The sequence below is a fragment of the Xiphias gladius genome, unplaced genomic scaffold (assembly GCF_016859285.1).
Source record: "Xiphias gladius isolate SHS-SW01 ecotype Sanya breed wild unplaced genomic scaffold, ASM1685928v1 HiC_scaffold_1474, whole genome shotgun sequence".
In the NCBI taxonomy this organism is placed as follows: Eukaryota; Metazoa; Chordata; class Actinopteri; order Istiophoriformes; family Xiphiidae; genus Xiphias; species Xiphias gladius.
In genome coordinates this window covers 209,573-235,594 of record NW_024401804.1, presented here as the reverse complement: position 1 = coordinate 235,594, position 26,022 = coordinate 209,573, and the positions used below count along the sequence as shown (strand labels likewise).

Below are 26,022 nucleotides of genomic sequence, written 5' to 3'. Positions count from 1 at the left end.
ATGTCCGTGCAACATGTGAAACCTGTCACATCTGGACGATGTTTGAGGATAAGTGAATAAATCTGTTTCAGTTCACGTGTTATATGTGTGTGTGTGTGTGTTTATACAGGAGCTGATCACAGCCTGGTACATCGGCTTCCTGTCTCTGATCCTGGCGTCTTTCCTGGTCTACCTGGTGGAGAAGGACGACGTCTCCATGGATCTGTCCAACCATGAAAACCCCACCGCTCAGCCCAAACCGCAAGACTTCGACACCTACGCCGACGCTCTGTGGTGGGGGCTGGTACGTGGGGGCGGGGGCTGGTTCGATAGATTTTGAAGGAAATCCGTGATCAGCAAACTGCATAATCCAGCACTGTCTTTAAAAGCCCGTGCTGGGACTGGGGTCTTTGACTCATTGAAAGACATCCTGAACGCAGGTTGTCTCCTTCAACCAAATACTGCAGCATCTGCTGTGCGTTTTCTTTCCCAGCACAACAGATATCTTGTGTCTGATCCTGGCTTTAGAAATCTACATCTAAACCAGTTATTAACTCTGTTTTTTGAGTTTGGAGGAAAAAAATTCCCTCAGTTTTTATAGAATCAAGTGACCAAATCTGCAAAAGTCATGAGTTTATTTCCCAAATAAATTTTCTGCAGTCAAGTCCCTTTTCCTGATACCAGGCCTTTTTTGGTCTTAGATACTTGGATACCGACTCATTTATACAAAATCCTAAAACAACTGGAAGTGCGCTGAGGAACAAGTGAAATACTTTCACCACACTGGCAGAACCGGTTCTGTTGTTTCATCAAAGACAATTCTTAAACGCTGGGTTTAAGACGAGATGACTTGTTAAACGGAGGATTTTTTCGTTGTGAGGGGTTTTGTCCGGAGCCTGGTGAACAGACTGTACCTGGCCAAATGATCAACTAGTAACTTTTGGATGTGATTCAAATATTTTTGCCAGAAAACACTATTTATTTAGCCACTAATAATTTGCTGTATTCAGGTCCGACATTCAGTCAGCTGCTGAAAAACCTGACATTTTGTCCTTCGATCCAAGCTGGAGGACGAATATTAAGAACTGTTGGTGAGCATCGGCCCTGCTGAAGTGTCCCTGAGCAAGATGCTCAATCCTAGCTGGCTGCCTATTGTTGATGATGCTGTGACCCTTTGAAACCCAGAAGTGGCCTTCAGTGGATCCACACAGTGGTCAAAGAGCAGAGCGAGGCCCTTGGCCGAGGTTCTGCCATCACTGTATGTCACTGTTGGGACAAATATCGGGAACTAAATGTTTTTTTGTGTCCAAAACTTTGTAAACATTGAGAGTAAAGCCTGATCTTCGTCTCTTTTGCAGATCACTCTGACCACCATCGGTTACGGAGACAAGACCCCAAAGACCTGGGCTGGGAGACTGTTAGCCGGCACTTTCGCTCTGATCGGAGTGTCCTTCTTCGCTTTGCCTGCAGTGGGTACACGCTCCTGTATATGTGTCACCGAATTCCGAATGAATTTCTAGCGCGTTGTTGCCGATGATAAACGGCAGAGATCGGAGACGAATTTGCTGAAAAATGGCGACCGATGAACTGCTGAGTATCTTCAACTCAATCCTGCTCTGGTTGAATTTACCAAGTTAATCTTGCTTTCTTTATATGAAGCTGGAAATGTACGATGCGTAGAATTTTTTCTTTCAGAAAGAAGAATGTACAGTATTAAGAGATTAGTTTGAAAAGTCGGGAGTAACTAACGGAACAGTTTATCTCCAATTGGGGTTGTAATTTTCTTCTTCGTGTAATTGTAACAACAACAGCAAAAAAAAGCACATTAAAGAACTTAGAGTCACACCGTCTACTTTTGCTCTTTGCATGTCAGGCATATGTTAGCACCAAAGAACTGTTGGAACAACGTCAGCTAAAACGTAAGCTAAGATCTACTTCACCCTCCACAGGCCTATTTTCCTGATTGCGGTGGATCCCTGCAGATGAATTCAACTTGATGTGACATTTTGTCCCGTAGCTGCGATGAGACGAGACGTTTGCTCGCCGATTTGTGTCGAGACGCGCGTGCCTGTTGTCGTATATGTAAGCGCGTGTCGAAGCGGGAAATAGGTGCTGCCTATTTCCCGTTCCGACACGCGCTGACGCGCCAGAAAAAGCAGCGGTTTACGCATCAGCTCCGTCTATTCTGCTTTGAGCCCTTCGGGATGTACGGCACATCCACATCCGCGCTTAGAGCAGCAGATGACGTACATAAAATCACGGCCAGTGTCTTCTACCCTTTACAGAGGGAACTGACACCTTGAACCTTAGCAGATGAGACCATAAGAAGCTTAATTCAAAATGTTAAGCCTGTGTCGGATGAACCAGCCCACACACTGTTGTTGACTGCGTGTTTTTTTTCGCTGCAGGGGATCCTGGGTTCAGGCTTGGCTCTGAAGGTCCAGGAGCAGCACAGACAGAAGCACTTTGAGAAGCGCAGACATCCTGCCGCCGGGCTCATCCAGGTGAGACGCTACCTGGCATCCTCAACGAGATCTAGGCTTCGGCGAGGATGTTAAAACTGTAGATCTAATCGAATCACACGGTCAATATCAGTCAATATCAAAGTGCCCATTTGAACTCTGATATTATTTGCTTTTCTGTCACTGTCTTCTTAACTCAAGTCTGCCTGGCGATATTATTCCACCAATCCAATCAGGGAAGACCTTATTGCCACGTGGAGATTTTATGAAACTATCATCTCTCTTCCCTGCTTCAGGTGAGTAACACGAAATGTGCAAAAAAAAAAAACAACCCAACATTATAGAGCCATGTCATGCATGAGCCTGTTCCATGGTCCTCAGTGACCACTGCACATTTTCGTAAATACCTGAACATGAATTATGTCGTTTTACGTTGATTGTTTTCCTCCAGTGTTCATTTCTTTTGTGACACCACTCATGATTTTTGTTCAAACTTTTCACTTTCTTTAGTTTGCATGCTCAACATTAACCTGAGCCGAAGCCTGGGAAGCGGGACGCTGAACAGTGGGTAAAACAGATGCGGCAGATGTGATCATGCACGGAAGGGTTGATTAGACTTTGACAGACTCAACGCTGTGGTGTTTCAACTGGTATGAGGGCAAATCTGTGATGCGGAAAGGGACGCAACTTAATTTCAGTTTAAAATATACATCTAAAAAAAAAAAGTAGAACATTATTAAGGATATTTGGTCATTTAAGATGTTTTAAAACTACAAACCTTTAGATTTTGTAGAAAAATATTTGCTTGAAGACGCTACCGGTAAAACTGTGGCTCTTTACTGACAACTGCTGGCAGTTATCTGAAACTGCATCACTGGCAAAAAAAGGTATTGGTATTTTTCTTGGTCTGTATAGCTATAGCCATAGCTTTTTTTAAATAACTTTAGCATATATTAAATCTTCCTGGTTTAAAAAGTCATAATAAATGTCTTCTTGCCCTTCTAGCTGCCCAATCAAAAGGTATTACGGATGCATCTTGTATAATAGTGGCCCGTGGAGAAAATGCTTATTAAATGCTAAAGTATTTTAAGTCTTTGCTGAAGCATTTTTACCAGTGGCTGCACTGTATCCATCTCTACTGATACATCCATGGAAAAAACTAGCCCCAAAAAGTGCGAGGTGCACAAAGACTAGTTTAGGGGCCCTGGGAGTTTAGAGCGTTCCCAGGGCCTACGCAGAACCAGGCCGACTCTTCCTGTCTAGAGAGCTAAAACTCTGAGCGGCAGGTGAAGCTACACAATAGCGACGATCAGCAACATCCGGGCACTTTGGGGAAGGACTATGGTCAGTTTGTGCTTTACCGATGGCGTTTTTAAGGCCTTGACTTATAAATCAAGCTGTTCTGAGTTCTTGAGTTGAATTTTAATTACAAAGTTCAAAGTGGGACATGAAGCTTTTTGGAACAGACCTCAAAGAGGCGACAGTGGGCACGTGAAGCGCGTCGAAATCACGGCCTGATGTGTGTCTTCTGACAAATGCCCCGTGCCTCCTGTACATCTGCTAACTTTGTACTTCTTCTCTCTCCCCATCCAAAGGAAGGATCACTTGGAGGCCATGGCGAGGTAGGTCGCTGCTGTTTGATCTCCAGCAGAGACGCTGTTAATCACACAGAACTGTGCCCTGACTGAAGGACCCCTGATGGCGCTTTAATTAGCCCCACTCGCTGGAGAGACTAATGAAGGTTTCCTAGAATATCCCCCCATCCGCTTTTAAACAGCTTCCTGTATTAATTCACAAGTGGAATAAATCTCTGGGCTAATGGCTGTGGTAAATATGTGATATTAAACACCCACTCGTCCCGCTCTGTAATAGCGTCCTGCCTTCTGCATCAGCTACTTTGATGACTTTTTTTTTTTTTTCAGAAAACTATTAGTGTGCCCATTAGTTATGTCTCAGCTATGAATGACAGTCTAGATCGAGTAATTAGGGCTCGAGATGGGGTCTTTAGCTTTGATGATTTTTCTCTTTTCTCCTCAGCGGGCGGAGGGATATTAATGACTCTCTACATCAAAACATGTCAGGGAAATCTCACAGGGCGCGTTTGATAAGAAGAATCTAAATGTGGTGACCACTTATCTCAGAGCAAGTACATGACTGTGCATCTACAGTCATATTTTTTCACATTTTGAGACAATTAGCAGGTGTTCTTCCCCAGAGGGACCAATGCTTCCCGAGGCACACTGACAGGACACACTCACTTCGATTGGGTGTCATATCTGCTGTTGCTTTCTGTATTTGCTGAGTATTTAGAGAGGCCTGGACAACACAGACGAGGACATTCATTGCTTTTGAAAAAGAAAATGACTAGTCTCGTGTTCCACAGCACAGAAGGGTCTTTTCCATTTTGCCAAAACCTTCTTACTTTTTGTAACGTGTTATCGTTCTGTCATCTAGCAACCAATCTGCAGAAAGGCCAAAGGAGGCAAAATTCCCATCCTGTTCTGTTTTGCATCACCACAACAATACTTGAACAATGAATGGAAACTAGCGAGCGACTTGGCAGAAAACCTAAAACTCCAGCACATTAATGTGGATATTTGTACACATCGTACTAGAGAACGTAAAACTAACCTCTCGTGTTTGGTGTTTGCTTTGGCTGCGCAAGGCAGCAGGTGTAATGTTGAATCTCCCATCAGCCGTTAACTAAACAGGAACCGGTGGTGGACGTGACTTTATCTTCGCAGTCGAACTTTAACTTTATCTTTCCACAGCTTTTAAATGCCGGCAGCTCGATACCTTTTTCACCTTACCTCCTCCGTGACAACCCACGTGAAAAACGTACTGTAGCCTACGTTCCAGTCCGTGCCGTTTACACCGCTGTCGCTACTCGTGGTGTTTTCTTCGCTTACTGCACAAGCCGTCGGCTCAGGTCAGCAACAGTGGAATTACAGGCGCATTACAGAGGAGCGTTCTGCTCTGACGCCTCCCGTCCGCCACTGATCCGCCATGATTAACATGCAGGATTAAGTTACTGCTGCTAAAAGCTACTGAGCAGCAACAGCAGGAGCCCCGATACACAGGCTGATAGAGAGGAGGGGAGGCCAGTTCGCTTGGATGCTCAAGCAGCAGTGATTGTTTTATGGGCTGAGCTTTAAAGGTCAGATTCCAGAGATTAAAAAACAGAGGCGAAAATAGTGTTGGCAAATTCTGAAGTTCCACAACTGTACAGCAATAACGTAGCGGCCCACAGAGACCGTCAAATAACAACAACAAAAAAGTACTGTATTGTCTATTTAGTTGCACTGTTTAGCACGAAGAGAATGGAGAAAAAGCAGCAAAATGACGGACGACATAGTTGTAGGGAGAAATAGAGAAAGAAAGTACAACGGAAAAAGGAAGGGACGAAGATGTTGAAAGACAGTGAAGGATGTAGAGGAGGAGAAAGAAAATAAAAACAGAGAGAGGTGCAGAGAGTTTTAATTCCCCTGTAGGATCATCGGCTGGGAAATTAGCAGTCTGACATTATCTTGTTGCTCTGAGCAAAGAGGTGGACGACGGCCAGAAACTACAACAGAGCTGCGATGTCCAACGAGAGGGCGATAAGCCACTTACTGTGTGTGTGTGTGTGTGTGTGTGTGTGTGTGTGTGTGTGTTTCACAGCACTGTGTGATATTAGATCTTTTATCCGAGTTATCCAGTCTTACTGTGTGGTCTATTCAACACAACACGGAGAAAATTATATCCCATCTGAGAGTCAGTTGTGTGTGTGTGTGTGTGTGTGTGTGTGTGTGTGTGTGTGTGTTGGTCTTGTTGAGTGAGGACGGTGTTACCAAAGCGAGCTCAGTTCAGTCGACCCTTAACCCCCAAGACATACCAGAAAAACAGGAACACCCATGATTTAGTCCAACCCTTGACAGTCTCTGTAGTGTAGAAAGTTGAATTCTTGCCGAGGCTTTCGGGTTGATGATTCCACTATATGGTCGTTTGAAGTTTTTAGTTCGTGGAGGGAGACTTGTTTTGGATTGCACGGTGTCAAAAGTTGTTTGTGATATTTCCTCCACAAAAAAAATTTACTAAACAAGTTGAGGAAAAGGCTGGTTTCATTCTGCTGTATGTTGTTCCTATTGTCAAGGACTCCCGACGGCTCACAAAGATATAGTTTCATTTTGAAAAAAGGCAGCTGGTCACTTACCAGACAAACAGGAGGATTTGTTGGGAACTATTTTCAGCCGCGGATTAATCCTCATTTGGTGCTCTACTGAGTATTTGTGGCAGCAGGACGGTGTGTGTGTGGGACGGAGTCTAAATACACTACAGTGTGTGTGTTCATGGTGATGGAGGAACGTGTCACCCAGCGCAACGGTGCGACTCACATAGGTTTTTTAATAGTTAGTGGACAACAATGGAGCCTCTATGGCTCAGTAGAAAAAGATGTATCAGGCTCTAATACACACACACACACACACACACACACACACACACACACACACACACACACACACACACACACACACACACACACACAAGACTAGTTAGTTTCAGTGCTGACTTATATTTGCACATGGGTTTTCATGTACAAGGACATCAGCTTTGACATTTGAAGTGCGCTCACATTTAGTTTGACCTTTAAATAAAGCGGTTTAGATAATCTGGAAAAACCTGTCGGCTGTTTCCGACCAATCTCTTCCCCTCCTGTTTCCCAGATGTTGCCGGAGCTCAGCAGTTCACTTGCTGAGCACAGTGGTTTCATAACAATGGACAAAAGTATGAAAATAAAACCCAAATTAACACAAAGTTAAAACTGGATCATCTTCTGTTCTCCTTTAATACTTGTCACGGCAGGTATAGCGAGCTAAAATGCGTGTGTGTGTGTTTCTTGGGAAGTCAGAGCTGTGGGGGATTAGGAGCATTTGTTTCTCCTGTTGTTTTTAGACTCATTTGCAGAGAGCCACGGGATAATCACGTCTAATTTTCTGCTCTTTATTCCGTCGGGGAGTAGTCCGAAAGAGATTCTCTCCTCGCTTAAAGCTTCCTATTCTGCAGCCTCTCAGCGCCGTAATCTTCCGTCCCTATTCTGCCCCAAGGCAACATAGAGACTCATATTGTGTGTCTGCTGTGGGAGCAAAGTCGCTGAGAACGCTCCACGTTTCAGAGGCCTTGTTTGGGCAGTTGTCGGCTCCGGTTACCCCGCCTCTCGGCCTCTTCCAAGGCACACAGGAGTCTTATTTTACCCAGGGAGCTCTTGTCTCTGTGCTGCCAAATATTGTCAGCCGTTGGACAATAAAGGAGACCGATCTCTTCGCAGCTCTTTGAGGCTTCCTTCTGCCAGGAGAGCGGCATTGTTGCGTTGGGGCAGCAGACCATGAAGACTTTAACTCCTCTGTGAGAGGAAAGTCAGACACAAGTAAAAGTTGTAGCTGAAACTAGGAAGGGCGATTCCTTTGTTGAAAAGCGCTCACAGAAATTTCTGGCTCGAGACCTTTTAAGCCCAAAAAGACGCACAAGCTCCGTAAAGGTGCAGATATAATGTGTGTATTACATTAAGTGTCTGCATAAGCGGACATGCTCACGTTCGTCGGTGCGTACGGACCATGCATGTCGTCTGCACGGTCATTCGCTCTGAGCTGTACGCGGATGGTCCGTGCCGCCAACAGGGTCAGCTGACAAAATTCACGTCGCGCAGACCCTTGTGGACTCTTCAAGCCATGCGGATGCAGAAACTATAAGTTGCACCTAAGCATTGAGAGGTCAAATCGCATCTACATGTCCAGTGAAAAACTGGGCAACTGGTTTGGTTTTTCTTTTTTTTCTTTTTTTTAATAATTTTTTTTAGATATCTGGGTAACTGGTACTTTCAGCAGCATGTAAATTACTATATTTTAAATCCCAACTACAGTAAAAAGACTCTTTGAAAAGCTGTATTATACTTAGCTGTACTGTGCTTACTGTAGCTGAGTTACCAAGGTACCAACCAAGACTAGTCTAGATGTCTTTTGACCTGCAAATCCCAAAACCAACCCCAGCTTCCCGGGAATGTAAGCTGCTTTCAACGACAGAGCAAGGATGGCATGTTATTAATATGTTGTGCACTGCATGTTTATACTAACTGAATTATATAATCAGAAAAAATAAAAGAAAGAAATGAAGAGTTTTAATGAAACAAGTAAGCTGATGACTGGTTTGTGCACAAAATCTTCAGCTTTGCTGAAAATTCTTGACGAAAGTGTAGCTTCCGTTTCAGAGAAATAGTTATGGCCGGTTGGTGTGTGTGTGTGTGTGTGTGTGTGTGTGTGTGTGTGTGTGTGTGTGTGTGTGTGTGTGTGTGTGTGTGTGTGTGTGTGGAGATTTAGACAATTCATTTCCACATGCACACACAATTCTACTTATATTACCCATAGACTGTGGAGCAAACATTGACAGAGCATCTGTAACACCAAAATCTAAATTTGGTCACAACTTCAGCAAACGACTTCTCTCTTCTCACCCATTTCAGCCAAAAACTGAGTTTACTCGAGCGTGTTCGCCTTCCCAATACCAGACCATCAATTGGGACGGGCAGGAAGCTCACAGGAAACGCCGACTCCATCGAGGAAAGTCCCTCTAAGGAGCCCAAACCTGCCGGCTTCAGTAACCGGGAACGCTTCCGCACCGCCTTCCGCATGAAGGCCTACACGCTCCGCCAGAGCTCCGAAGGTACAATGCTCACGAAAATCACAGCAAAGTTTTGTCTCGTACATTTCAGTTTACATCCAAGCAGTGAGATAAAACCACAAGGTCATTAACTGTTGTTGGTTCGCTAATGCACAATTCTTACGTCAGTGTTTACTTGTTTTGTGTCTTTGCCAGATGCTGGAGCTCTGGCAGATCCAGCCTTAGAGGAGCGGGGCTTCCCTGCAGACATCCTCATGGAGGAGATGATCCCCACACTGAAGCTGGTCATCCGGGCAGTCAGGTCAGGAACTTGAAGTGCTCATTTCATCATCGTTGATGGTCCCGCAAAGTCGGAATGAAACAGCATTTTTGGAGCATTTGCACCCATGCATCCATCATCATTCAAAAGAAGAATGTGATACAAGTACTTCGTTTAATGGCAGAGGGGTGGGACTGCTGTAAAATACGTTATTCTTAGTTTTTATTTCCACCAACAGTCACAACATGAGGCACCATCAAATTTGCACTTGCTTCCCAGGAGAGAAAAGGTAGGGACTTTTATTATGATGAACCAAAAGCAGTAACTGAGGAAGGCGAAAGGTTTGTTGAAAGGTTTCAGGCTGATGGTGGGGTTCTTACAGGATACTTTTACTAGAAATACTTTGACGCGACTCTGCCAACACAATACTCTTGTAAAAGCCTGTTACGATAACTTTTTTTTTTTTGGCAAAAAATAATCCAAACTTCTGAAATGCATCAGTGTTCTCGCAACACAAACAGCAATTCAGGGACGTTGCCAAAATGAAATTCAGTATAAATCCAGTGAGCAATCAGAGGACGGCACCTGGATCTGGATCTCCATTAAAATACCCATAGTAATAGACAATAAATGAATACATACACTTTTCTGTGCTTGACAGTGATAAATACAATACCCATGGTACTCAAACAATAAGGAGGTTTGATACTCAGCCTCCAGTCTTTGCACGAGTGTGAAGACAGACTGTAGGAAAAACTCAGGCATGCTGACAGTGTGCTGGTAAATCTATAGGCCACACAGCTGACATAAAGCAGGAATTCAATCTAGTGTGAGGGCCTGTGAGATGAGTGATTAGATGAGTGAAAGTGCTGCTTCCTTCCATACCATTATTTCGGGGTTGAATGGGTCTCTGAATGGGATGCTCAGACCTGAAGGGTTTTAGTTTCAGGATCCAAAACTTTGCGCCAAAGACTGAGGCTCGAGCAGCAGCCACTGACTCTGGGAAGAGTCAGGTTATAGTTAGCTCAAAGTGGGAGCCCAGTGGGTGGCAGGCTGGCCTCAACGTCGAGAGACTTTCAAAGAACTGGAGGATGTTGGGTTTGATGGAAAGTGTCAAAGTAAACCCCCCACTTTCCTTTTGATAATCACTGTTTGACAAACATCTGATAGATGGTCAGTGTTGAAGCCAAGCTCTGGTTTAACAAAGATAGAATTTTATGCACAATGGGATCATTTTTAGCTGATTGTGAAGTGGCTGGTGAGAGTTACCACCTCTTCATGACTGAGGCCAGGGCACTCTGCCAGAAAACCGTACTTTGCTTACCCCAGGAACTGAGTTCCTGCCCCAGGTAAAGATTCATGTATCTCAGGATCATGTTTATAAGTGAGCGTATGATGGAGTTATGGATCGACTGTTGTGGTCTCTATTTTCCAGTTGACCTACGATCCAACCCTCAGCTGTGCTCATGAGTTTTGGGTAATGACCGACAGAATGAGATCCCAAATACAAGCAGCTGAAATAAGCGTCCTTCGCAGAGTGGCTGAGCTCAGCCTTAGAGATCGGTTGAGGAGTTCAGAGATCCAGAAAGAGCTTGGACTGGGACTGCTGCTCCTTTGTGTAGAGGTGGTTCAGATGCCTCCTGGTTGAGACCATGGCAGACCCAGAAAATGCTGGAGGGATTACGTAACCCATCTGGACTAGGAACATCTTTGGATCTCCCAGGAGGAGCTGACGGATGTGGCAAGAGAGACGGGTGTCTGTCTGTCCTGCTGCCACCACAAACGACAAGGACAAACAGTCTCAAAGTGAATAGATGGACGGACTCTTTTACTGTGACATGGATCAAACAAGTAGAGAGCACAGTTTATTGTTAAGCTGGGATGGTTTTGCAGTGAGGAACAGAAGTTGTCACATGTTAAGACAAGTTATAAAGAAACCCTCAAATTTAAAATTGCTATGTAAATATCTTATTTGGAGGTGAAATTGAAGGTCGGCATGCCTGTAATGTTGCTGTCCCTCAATGTCCCTCAAAAACCGTGCGTGCACAGCAATGTTAAGTACAGCAGATGAAAGTGGAAAGGGGAAGTCGGCCTGCAAAATGTAGAGGAAATTGACCAGAGAGAGATATTTTCCTGGCCAATGTTTTCTAAGTGTGATAAAACTCGTTTTGTCACTTTAACATCTTAACTGTTGAACTGAAACTCTTTGTTTCACAGGATCATGCAATTCCTCTTGAACAAGAAGCGGTTTAAGGAAACTCTGAGGCCTTATGATGTCAAAGACGTGATCGAGCAGTACTCTGCCGGACACCTGGACATGCTCTGTAGAATTAAATACCTCCAGACAAGGTCAGCAACGACATTACAGACGAGGGAGTCCGTTTGAGTGAAGTAAATATGTTCTCTTTTTCAAGCTCATCCTTGTTTCTCCTCCGTTAAGGATCGACATGATTCTTGCCCCTGGACCCCCCCTCACCCCGAAACACAAGAAAACCCAGAAAACGCCCTTTGCCTACCCACCCAATCAGTCACCCAGGTACTGTCACACATAATCAATAAGTAAGATGTTCTTAAAAGTTATATTGTAATATAAGACACAAAAAAGTGCTGCATAAAGCTAACTTAGTTTCAAGGCTCGTGTTGATTTTCATTGTAATGTCACATATAACTGAATTTTTCTTGCTTACATCTCCGTCTCATTCTACTTATCATGTAGTACATTATATTTTCTAGTGGTCTGTTAATTTTAGACAACTACGTAAAGTAATGTTCTTTTTGTATAACAAGATTTACTCTGTTCCGGTGCACCTTTGATCATTTCCCCCCAACAAATGTCTGTGCAGTCCATGTCTACTCAGTGTCCCTGTGTTTCAGGCATGAGTCCTACCTAGCCAAAGCCGCCTCCATGCCAGATGCCGAAGACCAAAGCATGATGGGTAGATTTGTCAGGGTGGAGAGACAGGTGAGGATTAGAATTGCAAAGCACCTTTTGAAATACTTAAGTAACTAATGGGGTTCTCCAGCATTTCAGATGTACTAGTACATGTGGAAAATTTGTACCTGAACCAAAAAACCTTACTTGAAAGGGAGATAGACAAATCTACCTGGGTACAAACCGCACTTTTAGAGGGTAATAATTTGCATCACTTTTGAGGGATTCAATGATAAGGCAGAAATTTAAAGTTATTCTTTTCAACGGAATCACCATGACAAGTGCATTTGATCAAAGAGGCAGAGTCGCTTGGGAAGCGCTGTGGCGTAGAGTTCAGCTTTGATGGACTTTAACACGACACTGTTGATCAGTTGCGAACTTGGCATTGCTGACCTTTGATGGTACAGAGAGCTGCAGAGTCCAAAATGGCGGGCAGTATAGTATTAGTTGTGCTGTACGACCTGCAAGGAGTCACCGCGTCGTCAAGCTTCTAACAACACCCTTCCAGCTAAATACGATTTGCTGTTTCACCTGCTGGTGTAACTGAACCCTGAGTCTGAGCTCACCGCCGACTGCAGATGTATTGCAGTAGTGGGATAGGTTGCATCAAATTATTATAAATACGTTCTGCCACACTGAGCGCATTAGAAGGGAATAAGAAACGGTTGATCGTTAGTCGTCGCTGCTGGTGTAAATGTGTCTCTGTCTCAGGTGGAGGACATGGAGAAGAAATTGGACTTCCTGGTGGACATGCACATTCAGCACACTGAGCACCTGCAGGTGGACTCTGCTGGCGCTGCTCACATGACTCTGGAGACCTGCGATCCTACGGGGAATGGTGAGATCAGACGGGTTTTCTTCAACTACCCTGAGGCGTTCCCACACTTGTCGTACCAGGTGCCTGTCAGCAAGGGGAATCCATGTTGTGGCAGGGGTGGAAGAAGAGGTGGAGAGGGGGTGGGGTCAGAAGGAGGAGGCCAAATGCCTCCAGACCATCAACCCCCGCTGTCACACCTCTACCAACGCCACCCTCCGGCTGCCATCCCCACCTACACCGAGCGTCCCACAGTGTTGCCCATCAGCTCCCTGCAGGACTTGTCAGCGGGGATGGGCAGGACCACAGGGGGGCGGGGGGCCGACTCGCCTCTCTCCATGCTGTCGGTGAACCACGAGGAGCTGGAGCGCTCGCCCAGCGGGTTCAGCATCTCTGGGGAGCGGGAGGGGGAGGAAGGGGAGGAGCTGTCGATGGGGGCCAGGGTGGCGACAGGGGACGCCAGCTGGACGAGACCCAGACCGAGCTACCTAGCAGAGGGGGAGACGGACACAGACACGGACCCCTTCACACCCAGCGGGGGGCCCCTGCCGCTCTCCTCCACGGGGGAGGGATTTGGCGACGCTGTCTGGAACACGCCACCCTGAGGTGTTTGTGTGACTGCGCAGAAATCCAGGACTCTGAGTTAAGACCTTAAATCCAACCCATGCCTCTAAACCCAAATCAGTTTGGGTCAAAGCCACACCTCTGGACCAAACCGCTTGGAGAAAAGGTGGGTTTAATCCGCCTTGATTTTGTGAGGTCGCTAGAAAGGTCATCGACCTACAGAGGCCACCGCCGACCTCATCAACCGACCGCCGTCCAGACAGAGAGCCATGGCATCGAGACTGCCCAGAGAAAAAGGGAAACCGGACCGTTTGTAAAGTAAACACTGTACAGCGCACTCTTCGCAAAAATTTAGCTAAAATAAAAAAGAACATTAATATACATACTATATACACCCAAAAGCTTTATCGCTGCAAAGCCAACCGCACTGCATGTAACGCATGCGATTTTTAGTGTAGACACTGCAAAGTTCAGGATATCAGGAAACGGGAAAAGAGATGGAATGGATACATATACTTGCTATGCCATTTTGTAACACTTATTTTTTATATGAATACATTTTCATTGTTTTTTGCATGGTTTGCATGATGATGCACCAGTCTAGGGGTGATGGTTGGAGGGTGATACTGGAACCAAAAGTCTCCTGTCTCTTTGTTACGTGTGTTTTTCTGGGCGGGTGTGCGTCTGTGTGAATGTGTGTGTGAGAGCTTGTAAATGTGAGAGAGAGAGAGAGGAGGACTTGGGTAACAAAACACTGGTTAGTTTCTGTCAGTTGTGTTTCACCATTTCTGCTTTTTCTCACGTTATTTCTCACGTTGTTATAAAGTATTCGAGGGTCGTTTCTGTCCGGAAACCAGAATTTCTGATCCCCCGCTGTGCTCTTGAGTTGTATGTCACCACTTTATTCATACAAACCTTCCACCTGAAAGAAAAAAAGAAAGAAAAACTCGACAGAATTTGAAACACTAAATCTCTGCTGCTTTGTTGGCACATGAATTCAGGGATAGAAAAACCACCTACACGTCTTTAATTTACAAAGGTTTCTGAGCGTCTTGACTGCCGAGTTCAGTTTATCACTACTTGAATAGGATTTTTACCCGATGATCAAATAATTTATATTATCAGTGCAAAATAATGGCTAAAATTTCTAACTCTGAAACTAAAGAAAACATATTAAACGAGTAAATGAGTATATTACTGATTATTTTACTTTCACACAGACTACAGTCTTATGTGTGCCAAAAGTCCACCACATCAAATTTTCAGGGCAAATGAAAAAGGATCTTCATTAAAACTATTATTGTATTTCTATTGCAAATAAATCCTGGTCTGAGGCTGCATTCACATTCTGCAGCTCAAAGTCTTCTACTTATGTTTTTTCCACTGTAATTTCGGTTGATTATCACTCGAGGTCCGACAGAGGAGTAGAGGCCATCGATGGTTTTAGTCCCACGCACCGTGTCTGAAATGAAAACTTTGACCATGATTCTCCCAAACACAGAATCCTGCACTTCTTCATTTACAGTCAGTTATAAATATTCCGTTAAAAGCAACACCTTTTTATAAATTAGCAGAAAAGCAGCAGGAAAATATCCTAAAGATTCCAGGAGATGATTTCATTTCTGTACCATCCAACAACACATCTTTACAGAAACTCAAAAGATGGAACTTGATAACGTGCTATTAATCTAATTTAATCTAAGTTTCTTCTGAGCACACGCGGGAATGACTGTATTGTTCACTGCTGCGCTGTAAGTGACGAACTCGCGCACCGAAAGCAACAGCGCCACGTATCGGAAAGACTGGAGTGACATGTAGGATTACTAGTAAGCGATTGGCAGCCGAGGGCGGAGGTTTCCGAAACATTGGTTAAAAAGCAACACAACATGAGCCTGGGCAGCACTTCCTGCAACAACAACATGAAAAAAAAAGCTTTACAGAAGATCACGTATAGGCCTCAACAGCATTTACTACTTTAGATGTAGGACGACACTGATACTGAATGTAACCTCTGACAAAAAACTATATTTACACTCATGAATTATTACACAGTTATAGCATGTTCAAGCCCCTTCAGAGTCAGGGGAATTTTACAGACGCGCTTCCTCACCAGGCTTCGACAGGAACTCTAAATGCTTTTATGGCGTTCACTCTTTGCTGTGACCTGGGAAGAAGACTCATCACCCTTGGCTCTATTTTGTATCAGGTCTCACTGTCCTTGGGTCCGTAATTACACGACACGGTAGCTTTTTAAAAATATGTTCTGTTTCAGCTCCGGGCCAAAATTCACCAACCCCCCCAAAAGCCACTATTTTAGAATCTGTTATACGTATTCCTCTGTGGTGTTCACACCAGGTGAAGACACATACCAAAGAAAGTGCGGGTAAGCTTGTTGGTTTGTTTGTCAGCAAGATTATGGAAGACGGACTGAACCGATTTGCACCGAACTCGGTGGATGGACGGAGCAAGGACCGTGGAAGAACCTATTACCTTCTGGGGCAGATCCAGATCATTTACTATGATTTTGAATTTTTTCCTCCGAAGTCTGGTGTATGTTGTTTGACACTGGCCTTTCGGAGGTCTGCGCTCTCTGAGTGCCGTTCTAGGTGTAAGTGCATTTTTAGCCCATTTAAGCCAGAGTTCGGTCATTGTCACTACTGACATAACTGTTTGCAAGTAGCAGCAAGTACTGTTGCTGTGTTTCCGGCCTTCTTTCAGACCATGTGCACTGATTTAAAAATGTGGTTAGCTGTTAAAAACTCCTTCGGGATGTTGGGTAAATGGCTCTAAGGGCGACGTACGGTGGCAGCGTTTGAACGCCCGTCAGTGGCCCCTCGCTCTGCACGTAAACATGTAATGTAGCTCGTGTTTGTTGCAAGGCCACTTGAGCAGGTTTTTACTTCATACAAACACAGCATGTTTTTAATTTAAAAATTACCCTACTTTATCTGAATTGCCCTTTTGTGTCAAACTCCACCCACCTAATGCTCCAAGCAGGTCACAACAAGCGCTACAACTTTGTTTGCAGATCCAATTAAAGCCTGGTGTGGAAGCAGCAATCTGTAAAATTAAGCGAGGTGAACCAAACACTTATTTACTTACTTATATTGTTGTTATTATCTATTTAACTAGGCCTAATTGTATTACAGTTACTATTATTACCTACAGTATCTTCCGCTAGCGAAACCCATTCAGTTATATATTTTGAAATGAATTAACTTGCCATGCAGACACCGATCGTCACCACGTGTGGGCATGAAGATCGAAGCACGATGCGATATCCCTGCAGACGTTCATTCATTGTGCCTCTGAAGCAAGAAAACATCATCCAGAATGACTCCCCGTGGTCATTCTATATTTAGTGTTTCAGCGCCACTTCATCCCACAACACACCAAACGCACTTCACAGGATTTATGAATGTGGACTCGGTTTCCTTTTGTAGTGATTTGTCTTTTTTGAAACTAGCACACAGTGCAGACTTGCTTTTGTAAAATACTGTTTTGTAGCTTTGCGACGCTTTTGGCTCATTCGCTGAATTCAGACTCAACATGATTTCAGCTGCACAGAAATGTAAAGCTTGCAGTTGTTTCACTACTCTTTTGTTTCTTTCTTTCGATCATCTTAAAGTTGAACTGTTTTCTGTCTTTACGGTGGAGTTGCTCAGTCTTCTGCTTTTGTTGAAGTTTAATGTCGTAACCTTCAGAAAGAACTCACACTCCAAGCTCCTTAACACCAGTGTTTTTGTTGCCTTGTTAATCAAGTTCCATTCACGGAAGCTCTGACGGAAACATTTTCTGCGAGTTACTCTGCTTCCATTCAACATTTATACTCTTACTGCTTCCTTTCTAAATTTATCAGTTCAAGAACACCACTGGAAATAACTATAAAACACCGTTGGTATGTTTATGGTTACACGGCAAATAACTGTTAAAACTAATGTTTTGTAAACTGTTGAACAGAATAAATTGTCTTCCAAGACACAAAGATGCACTGGAAAAAAGTGATGCTAGCAAACACGGCTGACCTGCGTCCTGCAATGGAAATATTTTTAGATTATAATTTATTATAGACATAAACCTGAAATTATTCTTCTCTTCATGTACACAGAGCCACAGTGCAATAAGGATACAACGATCCATTTAACAAGCTATTTTGAATAAGCCATAAAATTTCATTCACTTTATTTCCTAAAAACAATTTGCTGGGTAGCTGAGATTATTTCAACTGTTTCCAATGCGAATCAACATGTTTCGTCATTTTAAAAAATATATAATTTCTTGGTGTAACTGCAATAATCTGCCTCTTTATTTCAAGAAGCCGATGCTCAATTTTTAAAATATCCCAAAACAAGGGAAACTAAACTACAACGAGCTGAATCACCTCACTGGGACCTTATTTAATTGAAACTGAAAACTGAATGAGATGCACTTACTTGTTGAGACGGGTGTGGGATGAGTACGCACAAGCCATTCCCTCAGTATTTGGAAGGGAGTGCTGGCATTACTTTTTACAGTGAAAAAAAGGGTTCCAATTCATTTTCATTTTCATTTCACACTGGTTTTGTGAATTAAATGAAATTTTTTGTGTAAAATGTGCCCAGACGTGATACTGTATATTGTTTTGAGGTGAAGGCTTTATGCTATTTGTGACCACATGTGACTCGAACTCCTGTTTTGCACATTTTTTTTCTCCATTGACTTCCTTATATCAAAGACAGTACAAGTAGAAAGTAAACTGAAGAAAGTTCAAGTAATGGGACAGAAATTCGTGTGCAAATTTCACTCGTGTCCAATTCAAAGAAGCTTGTTACAAAAAAAAAAAAAGTGAGATCATCATCACTTGGTCGTCATCGCTGCGCTTCACAAGTTATAAGGACGACGAGATGATACTAATGGCTTTTTGGCTTTTGGGGAGTTTGGCCTGTTGGTCACTTTGCTGAAAATCTGACAGTAGGTTGTTCTCTGCGTCTCAGGTCCGTCTACGAACACTTTGGTGCACATTATATTAAGTACTTGAAGCTGATCAGAATTCTTCTGAAGGCGAGAGCATATGAAGGGTTTAAGCGGCTCTGACGCTGAATGGTTCGTTTAATTTTTACTTTGTCTACTATTTGGTTCGGGGCGGAAAGGGTGGAGTGTGTTTATCGTAGGTTGTTCTCTCGAACTTGCTGCCAGAGGTTTTATGTAGGGGTGGGTGAAAGCCTAAGGGACTTAAAGATAAAGCCTTTGTGGAGCCAGAGAACCAAAACTTTGGTAGTAGAGCTGCTGAGTTGGTGTTGATTCTCAGTGGGCTCGGTGCTACGGATGTCCCTTTCAGAATAAATGTATTCGCTGTTAATACAAAACATCACATAATGTTTGCCTAGATAATGTTTTCAGTAAACCTTTACTGATGCAGTTTTCAGTTTATAGAGCTTGGAACCTTTTCTGAAAGTTCTCAAACTACAAGCCATCAAGTATAAACTACAGTAACACTAACTTCAGTTTGCTACTTGATTATCACCATTTTGCTTGGATAAAAGTTATCAAAAAGACACCGGACTGATTTCGGTGCCAAACCTCTGTTCGTGTATGCGGTAAGTTGACCAATGGACCAAAGTCAGCTTAGCTGTTTACACCATATTGTAATCTGATTCTGTTCACTGACCCAAGAGCCAACTGTGAAGGATTTTTGGGTGAATCCTGCTGAGCACATTCACGCACTCGTTCCACCCTCTTTGCGTCGGGAATCAATGCTTTGTTTCCCAGAGGTTTTCATCAGCTGCTGAAGTCATTGATAACTTTGTCTTCTTATTTTTCCTGAATCAGTTCTGATATGTTTTGTTGAGTGAGTGGGATGTCAAAGCTCAGAATAACTCTCACGGAACAGAACGAAGAGTAACTCATATGTCTTCAATGCGAAATGTCCACGTGAAAACGTTTACGTACAATTTGGGTAATTCATGTAAAAAAGAAAGTGTTTGGGCTGTTCGTTATTTTGTATTTTAAATAGATACCACGGAGAATACTTTACAAACATGACTGACACTTCATGCAATCTTGTTTGAACCTTCAAAGTAAGTCTTGTTTATTGGAAAGAACCCTTTAACTGTTGATTTGACAATCAGCATTTTTCTGTTTTCCTTTTCACTGACGCTCAGAATTTTGAGTATTCTCCAAAACACAGAATCTGCTCTACTCATTTTTACGAATCTGGTTTCCCATTTAATAAATATCCTAATATGATGTTTTATCATTTTAATATACTGTGAATTTGAATTGTAAGAGGTAAATGGAGACAGAAAGATTATTTCTATTGGGTCACTTTTGGAATTTGCACACAATACTGTCCCCAGTGGTGTTTCCCCTCCTTGTTTTGCAGCAAGTTTTGTTCGTTAGGTGGTGATTTTTTTTTTTTTTCGTCAGCCATGATCTGGTCAGTTTGTCTTGTCAAGGTTACGGTGCTAACCGTATTCTTTAACGTAAGGCACTGTTTTTTAAAAGTACACTCCCTGATCTGGTTGTGGTGCCCAGAAGAGCCCCTAATTCCTCAAGTTTTCTCCAAGTTGTTTGAAAAACAAGTGTAAACTGTGTTGAGCTTCAGTGGAGTTTTTGGTGTGTTGGCTCAGATTCTGGGCTTTACATTAAGATCTGGGGGTGTTTTTTCTTCAACCACTGGTACTAACGCTTGTTGAGCTTCGGAAGGTCAGCTTGAGGAATCTGCGATATTTAGTTAATTTCACATCTTCCCCATCAGCAGAGATTGACCTTGCAGTGGTGTCTCGCTCTCGGTGGATGATCACAGAAGAGACACTGGCTCAAAGTTGCAGCTGCTCTAGCAGCCATTCAGACTGTTTATTCTTCTGTAGTCTGGCAGGCAGTTCTCTTCTGAATGTAGAAACAACACTCGAGAAGCCTGGAAATGCAGCAGTCGTTTAGTAGGACTGCAGGAAAATGACTTACGAAAAGCTAAATGAGCTTGTTTCACTTCTTCGTGCAGCATCGCACGTCAATGCTATTTTTAAAAAAATCCAATTTTTCTACATGGTTTAAGTCTAAATAGCCATAATCTGGTCCTCACATGAATCATGTATGTATCCAAAACAAGCATTTTCGACACATTTCTTCCCCCTCACATGTGTACTTACGTGTGTGGACACCTACACGCGTGTCATTTATTTTGTTCGAAAACCGTGTGCGGAGTCGTCCACCTGTGCATCGATTCTGAATGAAAAGGAGCACTTTATGGCATCTGTGTAGTCAAGAGGGCAATAGCGCTTGCTGTGATTATTTTGTTGAGTATGGTTGTATTCACTGTAACCGCATACCAAGTAATGCACTGATCGACACATTCTACATAACCTGTAATTTTACGGACATTTTGATTGCTACTAATTATTTGTGCCTTGGCCTTCTACAGTAAAGTTCTTTTCAATGTCATTTTTAAAAAAAAATTCTGGTCATGCTTTTCTTGCTATGGCTGTCGAAACACAGCTGTTGGTAATATCTGTGCAGAAGGCTGCATTTACAAAGACCAAAAAAAAAAAAATCTTTGGACTTATCACGAGGCAGAGGGGAAAAAAAAACAACCACTTTACACCTGCTGCCGGTCCTTGAGCTACGCTAGGCTAAACACATCCTGGACTTATCTCTGTGCTGGATGCACACAGGTGAAACTGATATCCAGTTTAAAAAAAGAGATGGGTAGTGTGCCCGTCCGACCCCACTTAACTGAGGTGAAACCCACCTCAGTTAACCTGAGCAAGATGTCAGCTGGCTACTGCAACCATCCCGGCAGCACTGCTGACGTCTCCACGTCCCCTCAGGCTAGTTGCTCCGTGGAGAGGCGCAAGCTAACGGAACAACTGGTTTCCGTAACTTCGCGAATTTAAATCAAAAAACAAAAAAAACATCAGCACCTCCTGGGACTCGCTGTCCATCTGACTTGGCTCAGTCTTTCCATTTAACCCACAGCAGTCTGATGATGTCGGATTATTAAAGAAGATATTTCATCCCCGCTGTTGAATAAAGGTTATGTTGTAGGCTGATTTTTAGTCGTTTGCATGATTACAAATGTTCATTTCTGAATGAGGTTTTCCTTTACCCGGAACAACACCAAAGTTCCAGTGTCACTTCAGCTCTCCTTACTGTAGGAAGCCGTTTGAAAAATGTGCCAAAAAACTGTAAACTGTAGACAGCGTGTGAGCGTAGCTTAAAAAGGCCAGGTACTATGATGGCTTCCAACAGGACAGGATTGTCTTCACGGCAAGATGTGAGGAGGAATAGGAAAGAAGACCGTTTCAAAATCACTTTTGCTTTTCTTGTGTAAATGCAGCCGTTACGCTTTGAGAAATGAAATGGGCAAAATGAAAGAAACAAAAGAAAATGTCCTAACAGACGCTGAGACAGACAGATATTACAAACAGCTTTGTGCGGGTTAACTGACAGCAGCGTTTCTGGGTCGGAAACAGTTCTGTTCTTAAGTTTGATTTAAGGGAAGTGTGGACAACTTTACACTAGTGGCCTTCAGAGCTGTGCATCATTTTTCTCATTCCAGTTTGAAAAAAATAAACTTGCCATTTCTATTCTGTATTAGACCACTTTTAATATTTGGTTTTGATGATATAATATGCAAATGTATTCCTACTTGATTTTTTTATTTTTTGTCTTTTCAATTGCACCAGTTATTAATAAAGTACTGAACTGAAAACTGAATGAGTGGACATCACATAAAGGTGAGTAATAGGACTCTTAGATTCATTGCAATGTAATTGCAGACGCCGGGACCTTTACTCTATCCTACATCTTTTGATTTGAGTTACCCCACCACGTCCACACCCCACACTGAGGACAAACTTTCCATTTTTAGCTTCACTACAGGTAAGGCTCTAAGAATGGCTGGATTTTTCCAACAAACACATTGAACAGTGTCAAATCGAGAAAAAACAGAGTAATAAATGCTGCAGCCTCAAGAAGATGCTTCATTGTTTTAGAATTTTTAGTCTTGGAAAAAGTGACAAGTGGTCAAGAACTGGACAGATGGTGGTTAAACCTCAACCAGAACAGAAACAAAACTGTAAATAATCCTTCATAGCTTGACACAAATCTGCATTAGGATAGTTTCGGAAAGAGTTCATATTGAAGGAAGTTGTCATTTTGCAGAGGTGCAGCAGCTTTGAATGACTACACAAGTTTTTATGAAGCCTGGTTGTTGTCGTGGAGAAAAAAAATCAACCAAACTTCCGCGGCTAACCGTGGGTTTATGATGGGTTATGAGACAAGGGGCCCCTGTCACGTAAATGGCCCGATACCCCTCCACTACTATATGAGAACAAGAGGCCCAGGCCGTGTCGGTTTGTGGTTATTTTCCATCTCTCTCTGTGGTCGCTCTGGTTCTTTTTTGCGGCCATTTTTGTGCGTCTGCGGTTGTTAGGGGTCTCACGTCAGTAGTTCCGCATCTCTTTCAAGCCTGCGGGCGAAGCCGAGCTTCCAGGCGAGGCCAGGTCCTGAGCTGCAGCTTTTAAATCCCGCTAGAGACTTCAACAGTGACACAAAGTCATGTTTTAATTTTTTTTACCGTTACCCGCTGGGTGTAGGTTTTTCCATCTCAGTGCAGCCAGTTCTGACAAAACTTAGTTAAACATTTTGCCTGGACATTCAGTATAACCTTCTTTTTATGGAGTCTCTCATTTACGTTCCATTGATTCACTTGTGTTTACAGTAAATCCATTTGTTTTTGTAAAACATACTAATTTTTCATATCTTTTTTGATTTCGGAACAGAAAGTCCTGTTTTTCCACGTTGAGCTCAACGAGCTTGAGAATGAAGGTCCACGGCGGGAACGCAGCCACGGCGTCTTGTTCGTGCCAGTTCATTTTTATTTCTTTCTCATTTTATAATTATCAGCTAAAAGGCTGTGTGTCCTCTCCCGGGGGGCAGCTGTTCCCAGGACCTCAGCAGCCTTGTTTCCTCCTCTGCATATTACTGCTGTGTGCCCGAATGTGACTGCCAAGGCGACCAAAGGGCCCACCGGTCCCTCGTCATTAAGGACTCGCATTCACTCCTCTTATTCACTGATCTTCCCCACGGCTCGGATGTCACTCCGGCGGCTTATTACAGCCATTTACCTACACTGCAAGAAATGTCCCTCTCAGCGGGAAAAGGCCGTATTCCGAGTCCAATGATTTCCTAAAAAAAACTAGAAGCTTTGTCCAACCAGTGTCACGTGTCCGAGCGAATAAAAACACATTATTTTGTCAATGTTTAATACTCATCGGGCCAGTTGATGTCAAGCTAAATAAAAGTTCCAACCACAGTTATCACCTCACGGTGTGATTCTGAAAAAACAACAACAGCATGAGAAAAACTGGATCGTTTTGAAAACATTTAAGATGTAAAATCCAAATCAAACATCAGCTGAAAGCGACTTTTTAAGAGAGTGGGATTTACATACATGCAAATGTTGAGGAATTTTTGCGACAGTGGGTTTAGGATATTTTCAGTATTGCATTTAAAAAGCTTTACATAAGATTTAAGCGATATGTAGAAATGTAGCCAAATGTAGGTCATTTCTGAGCTACCCATTTCTGGGTGATTCAATCCTGTGCATGGGTGTAGAGAAAAACAGCCCGGAAGGAAACGGTCAGTGTCGGCGTTTCGCAGGTCAAACTTACAGTATCGTCACCGACCTGTTCAGAAAGGTTGACTGTCAGTCAGTGGCTAAGAAAATGATGGGAAAATGTTGGTTTGGTGCAAAATGAAACTACAGACTAACTGAAAAGAAAGAGAAAAATAATACACACACACACACACACACATATATATATATATATATATATATATATAAATATATTAGAAGATTTTTAAAAAGTCACATCTCAGGAATTTGTCTTCATAAAAAACAGAAACATTTCTGGAAAAATGACGTCGCTTTATTACACTTTTGAAAAAACTGGTTGGATTGATGCAATAGAAAAATCCCTGACGCTGAAATAGGTTTTAATGCTACATTTGCCCAGTGGTTGAAATCTGAGCTGCAGAGTAACACAGATCTTGTTATGGACAGTTTATTCTACTTTTGACGGGGTGAGGGGAGGGTGAAGTCTGTGTTTATGCTCTTACGGGTTTATTTTTTTTGTCATGTGACGTGTAAAGTGTTCATTGAAAATCATTAGCAAAAAAAAATAAAGATAATAATGTAACAATAGTTAGCGCACGATGCTGTAAGGTGCCAGTCATAAGCCTGATTGGGTAGAAGCAGTTGATTGGACCACGGCGAGGACCTAAACTGACAGGGGCCCACGCTACACACAACATAACAACTCAGTTTGTCAAACTCAACAAATTACCTGCTGTGGACGTGAGCACAGAGATACGCTCCTCCACCAGGTAAGAGAGAGGTTGAGTGCTGGCTCCGGGAAATGCTGCGCCAACGAGCCAACGAGCCACCTCCTCGGGTTCAGGTCGTGTTCAGGTCTTTGCCTGAGCACGGGCCGACGGCCACCTCCTTCATTTCACACAATCTGAGGCTGCGCTGATCCGGTTCACCTCTGAGAGACGTTCTCACGCCAATCTTTCAGCACCAGCTGTACTCATCCTCCTTTTTTTACGTACAGACTGTGTTGACAGAACCCGACTAAATCCACTTAATGCCAGCCCAGTGACTTGCAGGTGAAAAGACAGTTGGAGAACTTTTTGTTTTTTAGACATCTAGCTTACGTTCTCACCATCTGACAGCATTTTGAATAACTGCACTTAAATTGAGTGTGAAGTTTGTTCTAAGTGCACGACGAATTATAGCTGTTGACTTACGGATCGCAGCACTATTTACGAGGAAATGCATTTGCTCGGTTGAACCCTCGGGGAGAAGATGCCAGGGTCACCGCCGTCACCGTTTGTTTGACGAGCGATGGAAGGCCACGCATCACAGTCTGACACTTAAACCAGGCAGACTTTTTTTCCGGGACATGATTTCGGCTGAATCGGAGTCCATGTTCGAACTTCCGTTGGGTATTTTTTGCAGTGGAGCTGGTGGATGGGTTTAGGGATCGGTGCCCAGCCTGCAGCCAGACACCATGTTTTGTTGTTTTCTTTCTCTTCTTTCTTTTTTTTTGTGCAGAGCTCAGTCAGCTGCCAGCCTGCTGCCTACCCCGGCTGCTCAGAGGAGGACGTGGAGGGGAAGGGGGGCGCAGGCGTCGTTTAATCTTGATCTGACCGTGGGCGTGTGATTCGCTGGGCAAGGTTCGGTGCTGCTGGGGGACCAACGGCAGCCTGAACTGTACTGGAGGTTCCGGGGAGCAGGTAAGCCGCGTTTGGTGGTTTTCCTCTCAGCCGATTAAAGGGTGTGTGATTAACATCAGTACTTGACAGGTTGAAACACTGG

At 43.4% G+C, this 26,022-nt stretch overlaps 1 protein-coding gene across 1 annotated transcript in view; it reads left to right on the top strand.

The window, feature by feature from the left end:
* kcnq3 (potassium voltage-gated channel, KQT-like subfamily, member 3) overlaps positions 1-13,702 on the top strand; it is a 108,057-nt gene extending 94,355 nt beyond the window's left edge. The window contains exons 6-16 of the mRNA XM_040123067.1: positions 110-283; positions 1,338-1,448; positions 2,388-2,483; positions 2,643-2,737; positions 4,037-4,063; positions 8,935-9,134; positions 9,288-9,393; positions 11,569-11,700; positions 11,792-11,887; positions 12,226-12,313; positions 12,995-13,702. Of these exons, the coding sequence (XP_039979001.1) occupies positions 110-283; positions 1,338-1,448; positions 2,388-2,483; positions 2,643-2,737; positions 4,037-4,063; positions 8,935-9,134; positions 9,288-9,393; positions 11,569-11,700; positions 11,792-11,887; positions 12,226-12,313; positions 12,995-13,702 (1,833 nt within the window). The remainder of the gene's footprint in view (positions 1-109; positions 284-1,337; positions 1,449-2,387; positions 2,484-2,642; positions 2,738-4,036; positions 4,064-8,934; positions 9,135-9,287; positions 9,394-11,568; positions 11,701-11,791; positions 11,888-12,225; positions 12,314-12,994) is intronic.
* The last annotated feature ends 12,320 nt before the right edge of the window (positions 13,703-26,022 follow it).